Below are 22,097 nucleotides of genomic sequence, written 5' to 3'. Positions count from 1 at the left end.
AGTGTACAAAGACACAAAGATGATGAACGGGTAAGAAAAACGAAGTAAGGTGACCCTGGTATCTGTACCCCACTTATGCCCATCACATCATTCCAGCATGTACTATTATTAGAGACGTGTCCTTTTATATTTTCGATCCACACCCAACATGTACTACAATTGGGGACGTACTAGTATTGGAGACGTGTACGTTTAATGGGGAAAATACGGTATACAAGAGAGAGAGATTGGAAGCTGTGCCGCAACTCTGAGTTTCACGTATTTCTACGATCATCGGGCAACATACATCATGATCTTACTCATGCACTGATCGTTTGCTGTGCGCGACCCCCTCCCCCTCACGCAAGAGCAAAGCTGAAGAAGGATTAATTTTGTAGTCTTCCCAGAGTGTGTCAGAAAAGAAGTCAGTAAAGGTGTGTGTACAGGCGCTAGGCGCTAGGCCAGCAGCCTCTACTATAGATGAGCACACCTTAGTGACCTACATCACTACCAAAATGGCATAGCAGTGTCAGAAGTATGTGCAGCTACATGTACTTCAATACGACAGTACAAAACTGCAGGCAAAACTCTGCGTGTTGGCCACATACTGTGACATAGTGATAAGGCGGACGACAGTCACATTAAAAACATTCTATAAATAAAAGAAAAGAAGAGACTTGAAGTCCAGTGACTATTACTTGTAACAGATCTATAAATTGGCCCAGCCATTCAGCGAAGTGTGTATGTGCACACGGCACACAGGAACATCCTACAGCCTGTGCCAGGGGGCCAGACAGAGCAAAAGCGACACAATGTTTCATGTCCACAGTCCATACAGCACAGCACCTCCTCCTCTTGGAGGGCAGATTGTATAAGCAAACAAGACTGGTCAAGGCACACAGCATAAACTATGCACAGTTCGAACGGACAAACAACAGATGGATGGTTGGTCAAATGCACAGGCGGCTACAGAAGTATACACACACAGTGTGAGTTGTATACGGTTCAAACTCCGGTATGCAAAGGATTGAAGGTATTTTCAAAAAAACAATCGAAAGCCTCTTCCTTGCAACGTACACCTTTGAGAAAGCGTGCAGGTGTGCCCACTTTGGCACACTACTGCGGCAAAGCAGACTCCGCTGTGCTGGGACAACGGCCCACGATGATGGTGATGGCATGGTGATGCCAACACATAGTGTTGATGATCACATAGTGATGAGATCAGGGTATGTTGATGATGTAATGATGACATCGTGAGGACAATGTCATACTGTTCATGACGTCAGGGTGAGTGCACCCTCCGTGATAGCTCACGCATAAACAATAGGTGAGCAGACAGATCATGTGACGTAGAACAGTTACCGTGTCACACTGGAGCAGTGGAAGAGTTGAGACCGTCAATATGGGGACACCCATCTCCCGTCTTTTGTCCGAAACATCGTCCTGGCATTAGCATCCGTCTCGAAGAAACGCGGCGCACGTGTGACAGGTACGGCAGGGCATGGCATGGGAGCGGGTGTGGCAGGTACGGCATGACGTGGCATGGGAGTGGGTGTGGCAGGTACGGCATGATGTGGCATGGGAGTGGGTGTGGCAGGTACGGCATGACGTGGCATGGGAGTGGGTATGGCAAGGTGTGGCATGGGAGTGGGTATGGCAAGGCGTGGCATGGGAGTGGGTATGGCAAGGCGTGGCATGGCAAGGTGTGGCATGGGAGTGGGTATGGCAAGGTGTGGCATGGGAGCGGATATGGCGAGTATGGCAGGTATGGCAGGTACGGCAGGGCTTGGCACAGCAAGTACAACAAAGCACGGCTCAGCAGGTACGGCAGGGCTTGGCATGGCAACGGGTATGCACTGCACATTGCACCGTGGACTCTGTGCATTGGGTACCTGTGGAGTCCGTGCACGGGGACGGGGTACCTGTGGAGTCTCCTGTGGAGTTTGTGCACTGGGTACCTGTGGAGTCTCCTGTGCAGTCTGTGCACGGGGTGCCTGTGTAGTCTGTGCACTGGGCACCTGTGGAGTCTCCTGTGTGCTCCGTGCACTGGGTACCTGTGTGCTCTGTGCACGGGGTACTTGTGCAGTCTGTGCACTGGGTACCTATGGCTTTACCGGCGGTACCTGCCAGTTGTGCTTGCGGCCGGCCTCGTACAGCTTCTTTATGGCGTCGGTCAGTTGGTTCTGGCGACGAAGGTGCACGTAGCGTCGGTAGAGAGTGACGGCGGTCAGTGCATCCTCGATACTATCGTGCACCACAAGCTGGATGTGGACATCTGCAGAGAAATTCATGAAGAAACAACATGCAGCCTTGATCCACCACTTAAAATTAGAATGGTAAACCTCTCTCTCTCTCTCTCCCTCCCTCCCTTTCTCCCTCCCTCCCTCCCTCCCTTTCTCCCTCCCTCCCTCCCTCCCTTTCTCCCTCCCTCCCTCCCTCCCTCCCTCCCCCTCCCCCTCCCCCCCCCCCGCCCCGCCCCCTCCCCCTCCCCCTCCCCCTCCCCCTCCCCCTCCCCCTCCCCCTCCCCCCTCTCTCTCTCTCTCTCTCTCTCTCTCTCTCTCTCTCTCTCTCTCTCTCTCTCTCTCTCTCTCTCTCTCTCTCTCTCTCTCTCTCTCTCTCTCTCTCTGTCTCAAATCAAAAACCCTGTTGTAGAGGTCTCAGTCCTCATTTGTTAGACTTACCTGTCTTTATAAATGTAACTTACTCTCTCTGTGTCTCTGTCTCTGTCTCCCTCTCCCCCTCTCTCCCTCCCTGTCTGCCCGTCCGTTCGTCTGTCTGTCTCTGTCTCCCTCTCCCTCAAGCAGACACAAGCGTGCACTACCTTCAACTTACTTAAGAAGAACCATGCCAAGAATTTGAGTGATATATAGCGCTGGTTAGGCAAGTGGAAGAGCTCCACCGTGTCCAGTACCTGTTCTGCAGGTATCTAGTTCACAGCAAGACCAATTGAACACAGACATACACACACACAGATACACACACACACACACACACACACACACACACACACACACACACACACACACACACACACACACACACACACACACACACACTTGCATGCATACATGCACACACAAACATAAATACACATGAAGTTATGAACACACACACCGTATTATCTCTAATATAAGCACGGTCCTTTATTTTTTCAATGTACCCTGCCCCGTGCTATTAATGAAGACGTTCCTTTATTGGAGACTGTTCCATTATTATTTCAACCTCATTTCAGAGGCATGTTGCCATGCCAAATTCATGCATGGCACACACATTTCAGGGTTTTTTTTTCGCCGGTACAGATAATGAATTTACACAGTGTGCTTATAATGGAGACTGAGCACTTTATTTTTTGAATGCCGCCCCAAGGTGTTCTATTATTGGAGACGTGCTATTATTGGAGACTGTGCTTATATTAGAGATAATACGGCATATTGAGTCGCACTACATTCACTCTATTGGCATGCAGGCTACAGTTGGTTGCTCGGACACTGCACATGACATGTCAGGGTTCTAGCCAAAGGGGGGGGGGGGGGGGGGACGCAGCGAACTCCCCCCTGTGAAAAAGTGCCCCTACTCATTTTCCGATTTTTGTGTTTTTCATGCTATTCAACGAAAATGCAGTCGATAGTCAGTACATGCATAAGTAGTAGAGGGGTTCATAAAGGCGCATTTGTCTGGGGTGAAGTCATGTGTTCGCCCGGCTCACTCACGCATTTCGCATTGCAAGACAGTTACTGTAATTTCACAAATTGTCGGTGTACTTTTATTTTCGGTACTTTCGGTGCATCTGTTTCATACCTAAAATTTCAATACACCGAACAAACACTAACACGTATAATCCAATGGGGAACTGCTTCCCTGTACCGAAAATTTCAGTTCACCTAACCTAGCCTTTTGCTCTCATACCGAAAATATTGAGCACCGAAAATTTCTGAAATAAGAGTATTTTGAAAATGGAAGAATGGGTTACGGGGTAACTGTTTTCCATGCCCCCCCCCCCCCCCCCCCCGCCCTACTACAGTCTACTCGCGATAAGTCACGCACTTTTAAGTCACGCACTCGCGATAAGTCACGCACTTTTTCATCCAGGACACCCATCTCAAGAATTTTTTTATTTTTCGGGATTTTGTGGATTTCGTGAATATTTGCGAATGATGTGGTTTTCAATGATGGAGCTTGAATACTGTAAAGGTAAGAATATAATTACATGTATTATGTGCATATTTGTATGAGAGCCTTCTCCCATCCTGACAGGATCACCCACGACAATCCAAGTTTGTCAGTCACAAACTTCTCCCTTCGAAGCAAAATATACTTCACTAGCCGCTCCTCAATTTTCCCGAACTGGGAACTTCTGTTGCGGACTCCCTGTGGACAAGACGGATTAGCATCGGCGAGTTTGCCAGCTTCAGCATCCCTCAGCCAGCCGCGGAACATCGCCTCCGGAACATTGTTCAACTTCGCAAATTTTCGAGCGGACGTTTTTCCACTCTCACGATAGAGACGAACCAAACGCAGTCGATCAGCCACTGTTCGCTGTTCTTTCGTTTTCTTATGAGAAGGCATCGTCAAGCAAAGGGAAACGAAGTGTTGCACGACGGAAACAGAAGTGCGTCTTGTCAAATCTCTACCAAAACTAACGGAACGACATTACGTCGTTACTTGTCTTTCTCGATCATGCCTTCTTCATTATCGATCATGGCTTCACGCTGTGGTAGATCTACGTCTCGTGTACAGCAGTGTACAGTGTACAGTGTACCACAGTAGTGCACAGTCAGTGTTCAATACAGACTAGAGAGTGTAACGACGTGCGCATGCAGCTCAGTGCTTGTACGCGTGTTCAGCACACATGTCCATAATTATGCAGAAGAAAAAATGACGGCTGTACATATGCATGACATGGTGCATAATGTAAGTCACGCACTCGCGGTAAGTCGCGCATTTTCTGTTCCAGGACACTGTGCGTGACTTATCGCGAGTAGACTGTATTTTGACCTGGCTAGAACCCTGCATGTACACGGTACAGTCGGTGAGAGGCATCATGTACTGATAGTCTGATAACGTTACACCGTGCATCTCTGTAAACGCTAGATGAAATTTGAACTGCCGGCAAAAATGTCCCCGTCTTTCATAGGTTAGATTGCGCTCTAACTTTGCGTGTGCCCCTTTTAGTAGTGGTGTGCACGGGCAGTCGGGTACCCGTGCTGCCCGTGAGGACCTCGGGTAATCGGGTACAGAATAGTACCAGAAAACCCGAAGTCGCAGATGACATCATGTACAGTGCTTGTGTATTCTGAGTGTCGTCTGGGTTAACCTGCATCTCCTGTTACATGACTGTATTCTTTTCGCTTAGTAACATTTTTTCTATTTTTTTATTTCCTGGGTTTTTCACTCGGTTTATTACACATTTAGCGCTACGTGGTTTATGATTTCCCCTTTTCTTGACTTTGTATTTAGCGCTTTCGGGTGTTATAATTTTCTTTTCTTATTTTTGCACCAAGTGATTATTAATTAATTTTGTTGAGTTGTTGGCTACCGTTCTGCTTTCGTTTAGCATTCTTGTATACAGTGAGACTACAGTATTAATAAAACCGTTCATCCAAAAAAACCATCATGTACAGTGCACATGTACAAATTCATGTAATACTCCGCATGTCTATACCCAGTGTGCAAGGGAAGGGGTGCATCGTGGTGTTACCCGATCGGGCACCCGTGCTACCCGTGGAAAACTACCCGAACCCGATACCCGAAGAAAATGCTACCCGACGCAGCACTACTTTCTAGCCTTTATCCTGTACTCATCAAAATCCTTGAACTTCAGCAGTTTCAATCTAGGGATTTGGGGTCCAAAATGCTAGGCACACCAGCATTACAGGGGACAGCATGTAACGGGATAACCTCCTGATTCCAAGCTGACTACCGCTGCATACATTTTACTTGTAGAGTAGTAGTGGAGTTTAAAATATACCGGTATGGCTAGGGGAGTCCCAACAGGCATGGCCTCATTACAGGGAACCCTACTAAAAGACGAGGCAACACACACACACATACGCACACACACACGCGCACGCGCACACACACACACACACACGCACACACGCACACGCACTGCACGACCAAGAAACCAAGGAAGCACTAACAAGCATGTTGATGACGCGGAAGTCACTTTTCAATCCGTGCCCCACAAAGCACACACCACAATCGACCAGGAACTTCAACTTGCGATAGGCCTGCTTCAATGTGACCAGATGCTTACTGGAGACGTTTGGATCAAGGTCACCCGGTTTGATGCCAGAGTATTTCGTGAGGTAATCCACAACCTACACACGTACACACGTACACACACACACACGTACACACGTACACACGTACACACATGCATATACACGCACACATACACACACACGCACGCACACCCCCCCCCCACACACACACGCACGCACACGCACGCACGCACACACACACACACACACACACACACACACACACACACACACACACACACACACATGCTGCACACAAACACACACACACACACACATGCTGCACACAAACACACACATACACACACACACACACACACACATATACAAACATACAAATATTACACAGCAATGAATCAAACAAGTCTCATTCCGCTGTTACTCCGAGTTTCGTGTCAGAACACTTCATCAGACAGCATATGACCAAGACTAACAATCACTAGAATATATATACGGAGAAGGGGAGAAGGGGGCAAAGGTGATGGAGGTACATTTCAATAGCGCGAGGAAAAGGGATGACAAAATCAGCGTGATTATAAGAGGAAAAGGATGTGATGAGCAACCTAGGGACTTTAGACAACTGTCTTTACAAACCTACACATACATGCACACATACACACATACACCAGCAAGGCAATATGCAATAATGTGATTATCCATACAGCAACAACACCAAACAAGATCTCTTGAAAGCCACTCAAAAAGACTTTTTCTGCATGCTTACGTATTGCTTAGATACTGTCAATGTACATCACCTATCTGGAGAAACAAGGTGTCGGACACATCTCCTAAATCATTGGGGTGAGTAGATCAGCCTCACAACCAGCACTAAGTGGTCAAAGATCAAAAGTTCAAAACAATGTTCAAGACACTGCTCAAGGCACAGTTCAAGGTACGGCCAAAGGCACTGCTCAAGGCACGGTTCAAGGCACGGTTCAAGGCACGGTTCAAGACACTGTTCAACACACACACACACACACACACACACACACACACACACACAAACGCGCGCGCACGCACACACATACATACCCAACCCCCTCCCCCCGCCCCACACACACATTCACATTCACACTGATACAATTTATTCTACTTCCATTCCCACTTATTTCCAATGTGCCAGCAGTGGGCCAGCAGCAGTGGGGACAGCAAAAGCAGCAGCAGGCTGGAGGGTGACTTACCGGTTCTGTCGTAGCAATGTGATCATCAATAAACGGAACACCATGTAACTTGTTCCCACCTCTGACTGCCGTTATTCTCGCCAAGCTCAAGCAGCTAGGTTTGATAGTGGTCTTGGTGCCATCAATAGCAAGCTCTGCTTCTTCCTGTAGTGCAGTAACGTAACACACACATACACATACACACACACACACACACACACACACACACACACACACACACACACCAGCAGTGCTACAATTATTTGCACCTTTGTACTAACTCAACTGCATCGTACAGTACGCATGCATAAGAAAAGTTCCGAGGCAGAAATTCTTGGAGAGATTGTTTTAGCTTAGCTTCCAACACAAGAAAGGGTAGAGTGCCGCAGTTTTCATGCAGCAATGACCCATTTACACTTGTACCCAACACGGGCCAACAGTGTGCAAGACGCTTCACACTTGTACCCAACACGGGCCAACAGTGTGCAAGACGCTTCACACTTGTACCCAACACGGGCCAACAGTGTGCAAGACGCTTCACACTTGTACCCAACACGGGCCAACAGTGTGCAAGACGCTTCACACTTGTACCCAACACGGGCCAACAGTGTGCAAGACGCTTCACACTTGTACCCAACACGGGCCAACAGTGTGCAAGACGCTTCACACTTGTACCCAACACGGGCCAACAGTGTGCAAGACGCTTTTAAATACCCAGGGATGCCTTCTCAAGTTCATTGGCAAGCACTCTATTGTACATTGCACAGTGGAACAGTGCAGTGCAACATGCCTACAGGGAACATTAACCTGCACTTCAGTACTTAACAGCCCAGGTACTGTATATCCAAGGCTGAATGACTGGGAAAGGATACACAGGATATTGAAGGTCCTGACAAAAAGTACTTAATATCCAATGCAAAGAGAAAAACATGTTCTATCCAGGGTAGTTGAGACTGACGCTGTTTCTCCATACAGGAAACCTGGCCTAACCGGACGCCCTGGGCTTGGTGCAGTGTAAACCGTCCTGATACGATGACAGGATTCCGCTTGATCCAGGGATGCACGTTCGATCCACAGCACTTTGGTGCATGAACATTTGTCCGGTAATACAGGATTCGGCTTGGTGCAGGGGGTGCAGGGTCGGGCAAACACAGGTTTTACTGTACTACCTAGGTGCCTGCATGGACAGCAGCAGCAGCAGCAGCAGCAGCAGCAGCAGGAGCAGCAGCAGGAGGGCAGATGCAAACATGCTTGCACAAAACAGACACCTACTTGATTGAGCACAACGAACTCTGCGTCGAGGCCAAAGAGAGCACGTCGTTGTGGCAGCTCATCTACTTGCAAAACACGCACTGGAGGCACTACTTGAGACAGTGCTGGGTTAGCCCGGGGCAATGCTGCTACCAGGACATTGGGGTTTTGATGTTGTCGTACTGCAACGTACACACACACACACACACACAGATAGAGATAGATAGATAGATAGATAGATAGAGAGAGAGAGAGAGAGAGAGAGAGAGAGAGAGAGAGAGAGAGAGCGAGCGAGCGAGAGAGAGAGAGAGAGAGAGAGAGAGAGAGAGAGAGAGAGAGAGAGAGAGAGAGAGAGAGAGAGAGAGAGAGAGAGCGAGAGAGAGAGAGAGAGAGATTCAGACAAGAAATACGTGTGAAGAGAAGTGGAGAAGTCAAGGAGAGGCACGTAGCCTCACTCAGAAGCATGTTTCAGTTTCAGCGATGATACACGGCAGCCATACAGGTACCGTATATTCTCTATTATAAGCGCCGTGCTTCTATTTTTTCAACACCCCTCTACCCCGTGCTTATATTGGAGACCGCGCTTATATAGGAGACCGTGCTTATATTTTTTCAACCTATACATCCATACAGAGCAAGAAGACATACATGCTAGATATCATGCATGCAGCATTGATTTCCACCAGCACCGTGCTAATAATAGAGACTGTGCTTATAATGTTTCGAAAGGTGCTCACAGTGTGCTAGTATTAGAGACTGTGCTAGTAATGGAGACCTGTGCTTATAATAGAGAATATACGGTATACTAAATTGCATAGGAATTATACTAATTGTACCTGATAGATCGTAGAGGTGATTCAAGTCACGCCGCGCATAAAAGAGAACACAGGGCACTTTCCACGCATCAGCAAAGTCAACGGCAGAGTCCTGAAGATCAACAAAACATATTTACATCAAGTTATACTCAAGCAAAGAGAAACATCCATGATTACCTCTTCTCTTCAACTCCGAAAATGGTCTCTTTACTGCGATTATCTTTAAATCTCAGCAAATGTTCAGGCTTGGCCTATCATCAGGGTATACATATGAATGCCAATGAACCAATGAACCAATGAACCAGTACATAAGTATTTATGGAACAGACTACATGTATGGTGACTGCTTTGGAGTTTACAGACAAATAGCAAAGAGAGGCAGTGATGAGTATGATGCACACAGTAGGTATTTCAAATGGTCATTACACTACAGTGCTGCTGCTTAATGAACTCTGAACGTGTGAGTCAAGTCAAGTGTGTGCCCTGCACCAGTTCACTATGCCAGTGTTCGCAGGTCTAAGGCCGCGGTCATACCGAGCTCGATTCAGCCGTTCAGCCGAAAAAAGCGCTTGTTTACGTCACTATTACCATGGAAATGGCTGAAAAATGTCCTACAAGCGACTTTCAGCCGTGGCTGACTCTCAGCCGTTTTTTTCGGCTTGTTTCAGCCACAGCTTGTACAAGCGGCTGAAAGCCGAAATTCAAAAAATAATTTGAGTGCGCTTGGAGCTCCGGAGCACACCATGTAGCTAGTTGACATGATGAACTGATATTGATGTTCTTTCTTGTGTCCGTGGAACCGTGCTATCCGGGGGATTCCCTGTGCCTTTGGTTTTGACCGTGAGTCTGTCTACCCCAACTACACTGTATTCAGTTTGATTTGGATTTTGTCCGACGACCATGGATTTCTGCCGCTGTGCCTCTAGACTGCTGCGTAGATTGTTGGAGCTGTGGTTTGAGGCCAAGACAAGGCACCACACTCACGACCGAATTCATGAAGAAAGCCGGGTACGAAAAAGAGAGTGGATTGCAACTGAGTTCAATAACGGCAACCGGCGGGGCAGAAAGCTCGACATCAGGAAACACCACCCGAACCATCGCGTCCATGCACACCGAACAAATAAAAAGAGCACGACTTCGCAATTCAGAATCCGGGCTTCCTTTGCTTCTTCATCAAAACTGAACACTAGAACAAGTACAGTTTTAGATCGCGAACGTTCTGCTCTCCAGTTTCTTGCAAACATTAGTGTGTTTCGAGATATTCAAAATTTGGCGGGTAAGAAAAACAAGCCATTCAAGCTTTGCACTCAAGGTCTGGTGTGACCGTGTCACAGGGATCACGCAAGCCAGCTGAGCGCCAGCGATAACAAGCCCAAAGTGGCTCGTTTCGGTGTGACCGGGGCCTAAGGATTCACAGCGCCCGGCGTGGCATTCACTCCCTTGATCAGATTGCATTGAGCAGTACAGTGCATTTATTATGTGAGAGTAGCAACACTCGAGCTGGTATGTTGTCCCCTCGCAATGACTGCCACACATGTAGTAGATGTGCTATGTGTACTACATGTAGTACATGTAGTACTTGTAGGTGTGCTGAGTGATCACTCACCTGTGCTACAGGGTTGACGGCAAAGTCATTGAAGATATACCACTGGGTCTGGTCAACATTCTGAAGTTAACACACACACACGCACGCATGCACGCACACACACACACATACCTTGGACCTTGGAAATGCTGCCATATTCTGGCTATGCGGGCCCCATGGGGGGGGGGGGGGGGGAGCAGGTTTGGAACAGTAGAGGCGGAGATGGGATAGGTCCTGTGGTCCACTGAAACGCCGACCGCAATTGCAAACGATGCAGAAGGAGCTACGGTCTGTGTTGGTTGCTCTGGCCGAGCCACGGCTGCACTTGTGACGCTTCATGCCTTGGCGCGATAGCACATAGCGGTTGCAGCGGGCGCAGTGGAAACTGCAACGTTCGCAGGACATGTTGTTTGTAACTGGTGACTCCAGTGTGTCAGAAGATGCTTCTGCTGCTGATGTTACCGGTGAGCACTTGTGTCGGCCAAATCCGCTCTTGCTCCGGAACCATCTGTCGCACTGGTCGCAGTGACAGCTTCCTGGACCATAACTTGTTACCCCCCCCCCCTACATAAGCATTGGCTTGTTGCTATTGGACGGTGAAAAATACAAACATGATTTAGTACAGAAAGCAACAATGGCGACGACAAGGACAGCAACTCACCTCTTTCTTGCGATGGTAGTTAGAGGAGACTTTGACATGTGCTACTAGCGCTCCAGGTGACTGAGTGTCCTTGACGTATGCAACTGACGAGATCAGGTCATAGTAGATATCGGACTTTGGAGACTGAAATCGCTGATCCTGCGGACCATCCTGCAGCAGCGTGCCAAACGCACCGGCCCCAATACAAAACACAGCTTGATGACATCATCGCTAACATCGCTAATCATCATCACAGGCACAAGTACAATTACATGTGCTCCACATGGCAATGACATCATCCACTATTGCTACTACAGGATCACCCATGTGACAATGACATCAAAAAAGAGTTTCCAGCAAGAAGGCCATGGTTAGTTTTACATAACATAATTCTAATACCAGGAACAACATTTACTAGTTGAGGAATGGAAAGGGGAAAACCAGGAACAATCCACAGGATTATTCAAGTACAGATAACACACAGATACCGGCACACACGTGCACACACATTACACAAGCAGAGGCAGGGAGGGTGAGGGTACGGGAGAGAGAGAGAGAGAGAGAGAGAGAGAGAGAGAGAGAGAGAGAGAGAGAGAGAGAGAGAGAGAGAGAGAGAGCACACACACACACACACACACACACACACACACACACACACACACACACACACACACACATACACACACACACACACACACACATACGTCTCCTTTCCCCTCCTACCAATGTGCTGCAGTCTTCAACGCGAAGATCATCGCCTTTCTGAGAGATACGCAGTGACGTCGGTAGCCATGATTTCCATAGTAACTGCTGACCGTGAGGACCTCTGTCGAAACAGTCAACCAAACAAAATGTCTGAATTAAAGGACTTGGCACATAAAATGTTTTAAAAAAGCTTGCCAGCAACATCGGCCGAAACACGACAGGCCTGACGATGGTCATGATGACTCAAACGTTGAAAACAACGAAACCATGTGAATAAAGGTCTAATGAAATATGTTCCGAATCAGCTCAATGGGGAAAACAGGAACAATATGCTTCCTTCACAAGTTGGAGTTGCACATGTAGTACATGAGCTACTACTAGTGCAGTACCCAGTGAGTCAGTGACACTCTATCATGTTGCTGTCACAGCCAGGCATACATGTACTGTGATGCCCAGGACATTTCATCCGAAACCGGACACCTTCTCCATACACGAAGCGACTGGACATTCTATCTTGTGTCATAGGGTAGCATGAGTGTAGTCAGCACCACCACTATACTGTCACACATACATACTGTGCTAGTACATAGAGTACAATCTTTGCAGTTTCTGTCGAAATCCTGAAGGCTCGTTCAGATTGGTTTAGGACGAAGGTGGATTTTCGGACCGTGTCTACATTCGACGATTCGGCAGAACTGCATGTAATGTGTGGTGTGGTGAGTGTGTGTGTGTGTGTGTGTGTGTGTGTGTGTGTTTGTGTGTGTGTGTGTTTGCATGGCACTCACGCTGTCCCTCTATTCGTCTCCAACTCCTCGAGAACCAGCTATGCAAGAACAGCAGAAACAACACACGATACATGCACACTGTATCAGCTGCACGTAGATCTACACTGACTGCAGCATGCAATGGAATATAGGTACAAACCATACCTGTCCATTTCATAAGTATTGCATTGCAGTGAGTAGAGGGGTTCATACTTCAACACATTCCAATGTAGTAAGTGTGTGCGTGTACTTGCCTGGTCCTGCACTTCAGTACCAGCACATCGTAACACACCCTCTGCTGATACAGGCAAACACTCCCAAGCACAATGCTACTCCCACCTATATGTACATGTAGGGTAATAATAATAATAATAAAACAGGTCACGTAGTGAAGCAGCATAACGATAGATGTGCAAAGTCATGATGCCTGGTCGGCTTCTGTAAAATTAGTAGGGTGCTTTGTAATAAGAACATCGTGTTGTTGAGTATCTCTACTTAGTTCACCATATTTTCCCGAGTAAAAGCCGCACCCACATTTTTGTCACAAAATACAGATATCCACCCAGTTTATCACCGCTAATTTGACCATCGAAATAAGTCTTTTTTTTGGGTGATTTACTGGTGCTAAAAGTGCGGCTTGTACTCCGAAAACACGGTAAGTAAATTAACAAAAAGCTAGCCAACCAGCACACATATGTCAGGCATCACTGACCTGCTGTTGTTGTCTCCAGAATTCCTGCTCCGAAGGGCTATCAGCCTGGCAGTTGATGCACAATACGTGGGGCATGCGTCGTAGGGTACGTATTTGCCTCTATTGTAGGGAACCGTCACACAAACGCACAGTGTGCACACACACACACACACACACACACACACACACACACACACACACACACACACACACACACACACACACACACACACACACACACACACACACACACACACACACACACACACACACACACACACACACACACACACACACACACACACACACACACACACACACACACACACACACACACACACACACACACACACACACACACACACACACACACACACACACACACACACACACACACACACACACACACACACACACACACACACACACACACACACACACACACACACACACACACACACACACACACACACACACACACACACACACACACACACACACACATGCTCTATCAATACTTCTATACCCTTAGCTATTCACCTGTCTTTCAGAACACACTTGAGCAGAAGCTTCACTTCACAACTAAACACCAAACCTGGAGGCTCGGTGCAGAGAAATAAATAAGAGATTTGTCAACCCTAACTTAGGCATCCTTTTTTAATGCTTCGGAGTATTAGTGCTGTACTTAGATCGTGTTTGGACTTGGCATTGCATCTACAGTCAGGCCTCGCTTATCCGGATCCCTCGCCATCCGGAAGAAAATCGTTGGTTACTGATTTACAGCATATGCCATGCATACATACAGTATGTGTGTTTGATTATCCGGTTCCCTCGTCCATCCGGTTACTTTTTGTGGAAAACGGATGTGTGCGGTTAAGCGAGGTCTGACTGTATTTCATTTCAAGACAGACAAAACTGGCCAGCCCAAAGCAAGAATTATCGCCCCATCCCCCCCCCCCCCCCCCCCCCCCGAGACACACACATCATAGCACCATAGAATGGGGTTGCATTTTTGTTTTTTTTGCCATGTGATTAAGCAATCACGAGTGAAACGAGGGTTGCCTGCTGCTCCTCGTTGCTAGTCTTGAAGAAAAAAAAAAATCACGCCCATCTGCTGCTGCTAGCTGCCAATATTGATGCTGTCCCTGCGTTCGCCAACTCCAACTGCTGAGCTGCCTCGTGCTGTGGCACTACCACACCTTGGTCCGCCCTGCGTTGACCCGGCATCGTACTTTCGTACTCTGCTCATGCTGCCGTACTCTAGCTCTCGCGTTGTGGCCTCGTGGGTACGTCTTACGCTATTTGTGCTTGCCACGTGCGTATGCGGCCCGCCTTACCTGGTGGGCTCTCGCGCCTTATTTCCCATATAAGCATGGTGGTGTCTGTCATTGTGGACCGGGCGGCATCCGGGGACTTCACCTCTTCCATACGCGGTATGTTTGCTCCGCCACACCGCCTGTTCTATCTTGCATATTCGGTTAGTACTGTACCTTGGCTGAGGCTTAGTACGCGCGCTGGAGTCCTTTCGTGCCATGAAAGGAACTGCTTCCTAATATAGAGATTAGGCGCCATGAGCCCGGCTTGTAGTAAACATTGCATTAGTAGCGCTGATACCTTTATGCAAATATGGGGTAGTCTCGCCCGCGCATATGGGCGTACTCGTACTGCGGCCTGGGCTTTCCCCAGTACGGCTGCTCGCCATTGCATGCCAGACACCCCCATTGTTGCGCGCCTAGCCGCGCGTGTGGCTTTTGCCTGCTGCTCAGTTGTCAGCGATAACTACGGTTTGCCGTACGCTGCAAACCTACATTATAAATCTTGCTCTCGACAGCAGCACAGGGACACGTACACTCAAGTTCAGTAACTGGAGAGTAGAGTGTAGAGAGTAGAGTGTAGAGTGTAGAGTGTACAAGTAGAGTAGAGTGTAGAGTGTAGAGTGTAGAGTGTAGAGAGTAGAGTGTAGAGTGTAGAGTGTAGAGAGTAGAGTGTAGAGTGTAGAGTGTAGAGAGTAGAGAGTAGAGTGTAGAGTGTAGAGAGTAGAGTGTAGAGTGTAGAGTGTAGAGTGTAGAGTGTAGAGTGTAGAGTGTAGAGTGTAGAGTGTAGAGAGTAGAGTGTAGAGTGTACAAGTAGAGTAGAGTGTACTAGTAACTACCTACCGATGGCTGATGTTTCTTGCACGTCTGACAGAATGATTGTGTGGCTTGCTCCCGCAGTATGCTGCCGCATAGCACCTCACTGAACGTTCGCGGCACTGGTCGACTGCTGGTGCCGCTTGTGCTAGAACTGCTTGCACTAGGGTCTGGATGCATGCATGCACGCACACGCACACACACACACACACACACACACACAAACATACCGGTACACATACACATTATACGGTGCATGTGGGCATAATATGCACACACGCACCCTGGCTCGCTGCCAACAATTAGCTACCCCTGGGTCTCACAGAGACAGGGAGAGAAAAGAGACCCCCCCCCCCCCCCCTCCCCCACACCCGCACACACAAGTGCATACATATCCACCCAAGCACCCCCCCCCCCCCCCCCCACACACACACACACCCAAGCACACGTGCATACACGTGCACAGTGTCACTTACCATCTAGGCGAGCACGTGGATAGGTGACTGACCACTGCAGTGTGGTGTAAGGTTTGTTCTCCTCACTCCCACACTCCTTGCACGTGATGTAGGTTTGGAACGCTGCAGTGAAGAGCTTGTTGACTATGGAGGCCCGCTGCGGCAGGGGAGGAAACTGCATTGACTCCGGCTGTCGTGGCTCCGTGTCATTCACTAGCTGTTGCAGAACAAAGCGACTCCAACGCTGGATGATCTCGCTGAGTTGTGTGGATGCGTCCACATCCTTCTTGAACAGCAATCCCATAGCTCCGGCTTCGGGTAAGCAACGGAAGGCACGCAAGAAGTTACTGGCCTGAACAAGAGATAGGGAGGGAAACAAAACAAGAACACACACGCATGCACGCACGTACACGAAAAGCCAACAGGACCCAGTGAAAAAATTTAGGCGGAAGGTGCAGCATTCAAAGTGATTCCTCAACATGCAGACACACGCTCTCTTGTGTATGTGCTTGTGTGTGTGTGTGTGTGTGTGTGTGTGTGTGTGTGTGTGTGTGTGTGTGTGTGTGTGTGTGTGTGTGTGTGTGTCACACTGTGTGTGTGTGTGTGTGTGTGTGTGTGTGTGTGTGTGTGTGTGTGTGTGTGTGTGTGTGTGTGTGTGTGTGACCGTGTGTGTGACCGTGTGTGTCCCATATGGTGCAGTGGTATGTGCAGCGATTTCCAATCGATAGATTGCGGGTTCGATTCCCGACGATTATGGTCACACACGTCTTTCTTCTCTTTCTCAGACTCTTCCTGACTTTTCTTTCATTCTCCTGGGTGGTTACCAACAGCCAGTGCATGCCGGAGTATGTGGTGTGATGTGTGTGCGGGAAAAAAAAAAAAAAAAATGAAAAGACCAAAAATAGGGATTCACTGGCCAGAAAATGTCACTCCAAATAGCTGTATGGTGTAGACCAGGCTGAATAGTGACGGTCAATTCTTCAGCCTTGCAAGCTGTTGAATGGTGTAATCCCAGCACAAGTTGCTATGGCTTCTGCCGTAGCATTGCTATCATCGCCTCCGGCGATGGGCGTCAAAGGTCAAGGTGTGTGACCGTCACTATTCAGCCTGGTCTACACCATACAGCTATTTGAAGTGACGGTCAATTCTTAAGCCTTGCAAGCTGTTGAATGGTGCAATCCCAGCACAAGTTGCTATGGCTTCTGCCGTAGCATTGCTATCATCGCCTCCGGCGATGGGCGTCAAAAGGTCAAGGTGTGTGTGTGTGTGTGTGTGTGTGTGTGTGTGTGTGTGTGTGTGTGTGTGTGTGTGTGTGTGTGTGTGTGTGTGTGTGTGTGTGGTTGCGTGTGTGCATACATGCGGGTGAGCACGCACACACGCATGTCAGATGTCTACTCTTTGCATATCTTACCTGACAAGGCTCGCTTTTGCTAACATCCAGCATGTTGAAGAGAAAACCAAGCTCACAAGCCAAACACGCATTTTTCTCACAGAAGTGGTTCTGCATCGAGATCTTCAGAGGCTCCAAGAAGTAGAACACCTATTGTCCAGCAAAGCCATACGCATACAAAACAAGGCCACGCACCCACACCCACACCCACATACCCATACACACACCCACAGTCAGACAGACACAGACACACACACACACACACACACACACACACACACACACACACACACACATACACACCCACAAAGACACACACAGGCACACACACACAGGGGGGGGGGGATATACATACACGTAGTGAGGTCCACGCTACAGACACCGCCGCACTCAGGACTTGGCAACGAACACAGAACAAGCTATCCTAGCCAACAGGTAGTGTTGACAATCAAGTCACATGTTGTGCAGTTCGTACAGATCAACATAGAAGTGCATGGACATTGGACACTTACAAGCGGACAGCAGCATGTAATAGTAAGAATGAGGATTGCGTGAATCTAACAGTCAGGACTGCATGGGTCTAACAGTGAGGACTGCATGGATCCAACAATTGGTGTGCCAAGAAAAGATGCGGTGTGAAGCACTGGGACAACTACCAACGTCCAAAACCCCACTTCCGACATTCAAAACCCACTTCCGACATTCAAACTCCACTTCCGACATTCAAACTCCACTTCCGACATTCAAAACCCACTTCCGACATTCACAACCCCACTTCCGACATTCAAAACCCCACTTCCGACATTCAAAACCCACTTCCGACATTCAAACTCCACTTCCGACATTCAAACTCCACTTCCGACATTCAAAACCCACTTCCGACATTCACAACCCCACTTCCGACATTCAAAACCCCACTTCCGACATTCAAACTCCACTTCCGACATTCAAACTCCACTTCCGACATTCAAAACCCACTTCCGACATTCACAACCCCACTTCCGACATTCAAAACCCCACTTCCGACATTCAAACTCCACTTCCGACATTCAAAACCCACTTCCGACATTCACAACCCCACTTCCGACATTCAAAACCCCACTTCCGACATTCAAAACCCACTTCCGACATTCGAACTCCACTTCCGACATTCAAACTCCACTTCCGACATTCAAAACCCACTTCCGACATTCACAACCCCACTTCCGACATTCAAAACCCCACTTCCGACATTCAAACTCCACTTCCGACATTCAAACTCCACTTCCGACATTCAAAACCCACTTCCGACATTCACAACCCCACTTCCGACATTCAAAACCCCACTTCCGACATTCAAACTCCACTTCCGACATTCAAAACCCACTTCCAACATTCAAAACCCCACTTCCGACATTCAAAACCCCACTTCCGACATTCAAAATCCCACTTCCGACATTCAAAACCCAATTCCGACATTCAAAACGCACTTCCAACATTCAAAACCCAATTCCGACATTCAAAACCCACTTCCAACATTCAAAACTAACTACATGTACAGTCTGTATCGGCTATAGCGTACCCTTTTGATTTCCGTGATTTTATCACTATAACCGATGCATCACTATACGCGATACGATCGATTTTGATTTTTTTTCGATCGACACATGAAAGGCAAGGAAATACTTCTCAGCATGGCGTTTTGACAAATGAGCATGCTGCATAGTTGACAGTGCGCTACTAGTGCTAGTGCTGCTAGTGCACTAGTGCCCGCCTTTCCATAAAAAAATTCTGTTATGTACATGTACATGTATCACAATAAAAATAAGCAACGTGAAGAAAGTAAAAACATAGGGCCTTTGATATTATTGCTACATGTATTTTAAAGTTATCACTATAGCCGATAATAATATAGTGTGTTATGCATGTTTTGATTCTTTGTTGCCATCATAATATCCGATATATCATTACATCCGATAATATTGGTTATAGTGATATTTTTTACTGGATAAAATACGTTTTGCTTTTGATATTTCGTACCAATATCACTGTAGCCGATATATTCTTATATCCGGTCACTCTATAGCCGATACAGACTGTACCAACATTCACATACTACTGTTGTGGACATGGAAATCCAGTCGAATGACCGGGGCCGGCACCCTCAGTCCGTACAGAATGTTGCATGCAATGCACAGTCATGTTGATCCGATGCGACCAGCGCGCTGCAGCGCAAAACTCACGGCTGCATCGCCAGCGCCCTGGTGCCGCTAGACGTGCGACCGTATTTCCATGTCCACAACAGTATATGTATTGTAGTGTATGAAGCCAGTGAAAGCACAGACAACATGTGGCATCATGCATGAGGTAGGTAAGTGTGCTATCCCGTCCCTCACCTGCAACATAGAGTTACAGTAGGCGTTGGGAATGTTGATCTCCAAGCCAGAGAAGCTTGTGTGGTTGTACTGCTTGAAATCAAAGTCAGCAAGCCCTGTATGGTGACCACGGTGACAGCAACAACAACAACAACAACAACAACAACAACAACACGAAAACAGTGTTATATAATTTGTAGTACTATTATATGTAACACTTTTTATACTGAAAATTCACAGTAATTTCTTCAAGGTAGAGGTACCATTGCAGCCAATTCCTCACTCATATTCAAAGTGTAAAACATAACCATCTGCCCATCATCAATGGGTCTCTGGTGCTGCAAGGCAGTTTGCTGTTCTCTGCAAGTTTGTTGTCGCTAGGCTGGGCACGGGTCCTTGTGGTAGCAGCAGCAGCAGCAGCAGCAGCAGCAGCAGCAGCAGCAGCAGCAACAGCAACAGCAACAGCAACAGCAACAGCAGCAGCAGCAGCAGCAGCAGCAGCAACAGCAGCAGCAGCAACAGCAGCAGCATCACTACTGATTACTCAATCTATTTCTTTTTGCCCGTACAAGAGGCATTAGTAGCAGCAGCAACAGCAGGACCATCATGAGCAGCAATAGCAGGGTTAACAGTAACAACTCCAGGAGCAGACTCACCCAATCTTGAATAGCGTAGTTTCACGGGCCGATAGCACTTCGGAATCAGTTTAAGAAATTCAGTTTCAGCTGGAGGGTAGGAAGACAAAGGAATTGAATGTACAGGTGATAGAGAAATCCTCATTCTCTCCCAGCTGGCACCAGCATTCTTCTCCCATCTTATACACGCTCACCAGCCAAGCACAGAGAAAATGAATCCATCTTCTTTACAATTACTTGTATTCATAAGTTTGAGGGAATGAACAGGTAAGCTTGACCTCGGACGGTGAGCCAATGTAATCATGGATAAAAAAGAAGGACAATGTGTTAGAATTTACTGAAGTATTTTAAAAGTATGATAAACTATCCACCAAAGTAACCAGACCATAATATAAGGCAGTGAGTGCAACAACAAGGTTAGGACAGGTTCAATGAGGAGCAACAACAAGGTTAGGACAGGTTCAATGAGGAGCAACAACAAGGTTAGGACAGGTTCAATGAGGAGCAACAACAAGGTTAGGACAGGTTCAATGAGGAGCAACAACAAGGTTAGGACAGGTTCAATGAGGAGCAACAACAAGGTTAGGACAGGTTCAATGAGGGGCTTCCCCTCATTGGACCTTTCCTAACCGGAGCCTTCCAAGTTGGAAGGTTGTTGTTTTGCGCCCAGTAGATGCGTTGGAGCTAGGTGTCAGGTCGTTGACTGTCTCAGTACTCCCTGTCAGTTCTGTGCCTTGTTGTCACATTCGCTGACTGTATATAATCTGGTTACTTTGGTGGCATAACTCGTCATTTTGTCCTTCTTTTTATCCACGAATGAAAAGGCCCTCTCGATAAGAGATCATTGAATACGAAAGCAAAAGCAAGCCTTTACGAACATTACACACACACATACACACACACACACACACACACACACACACACACACACACACACACACACACACACACATACACACACACACCAACACACACACACACACATACATACACACACACACACACACACACACAAACACACACACACACACACACATAATATTCACACCTCGATTCATAGGTGACTTCAGCGCAGCAGAGATTCGAGTGTGTTTCCTGTTCTCGAGAGCCTTCGCTTCGTTCTCATACGGCATCTGTGTGAACAACACCAACAATGTCCGATCGTCATTTACAATACACACATACTGGTACATACATGCATGCATGGCAGTGCATCTTAACCTGCTACAGTGCTCAATACCTGGGATAGGCAGAGCACAGTACACAAGATGTACACAAAGG

The 22,097-nt window shown here is 47.6% G+C and overlaps 1 protein-coding gene across 1 annotated transcript in view; it reads right to left on the bottom strand.

Annotated features, from left to right (window-relative positions):
* Positions 1-359: 359 nt before the first annotated feature.
* The window catches only part of LOC135813862 (PAN2-PAN3 deadenylation complex catalytic subunit PAN2-like), a gene marked incomplete in the record, with an annotated part of 38,832 nt that continues 17,094 nt past the window's right edge, over positions 360-22,097 (bottom strand). Inside the window, 16 exon segments of the mRNA XM_065326885.1 lie at positions 360-2,254; positions 2,812-2,905; positions 6,120-6,299; positions 7,424-7,567; positions 8,675-8,835; positions 9,490-9,580; positions 11,075-11,134; positions 11,715-11,864; positions 12,417-12,519; positions 13,184-13,221; positions 13,875-13,973; positions 16,010-16,152; positions 16,459-16,789; positions 17,849-17,977; positions 20,203-20,297; positions 20,838-20,906. Of these exon segments, the coding sequence (XP_065182957.1) occupies positions 2,082-2,254; positions 2,812-2,905; positions 6,120-6,299; positions 7,424-7,567; positions 8,675-8,835; positions 9,490-9,580; positions 11,075-11,134; positions 11,715-11,864; positions 12,417-12,519; positions 13,184-13,221; positions 13,875-13,973; positions 16,010-16,152; positions 16,459-16,789; positions 17,849-17,977; positions 20,203-20,297; positions 20,838-20,906 (2,060 nt within the window).

Source organism: Sycon ciliatum, chromosome 4, assembly GCF_964019385.1.
Source record: "Sycon ciliatum chromosome 4, ocSycCili1.1, whole genome shotgun sequence".
In the NCBI taxonomy this organism is placed as follows: Eukaryota; Metazoa; Porifera; class Calcarea; order Leucosolenida; family Sycettidae; genus Sycon; species Sycon ciliatum.
Note: the sequence above shows the minus strand (reverse complement) of the source record. Positions and strands in the feature narration are given on the sequence as shown.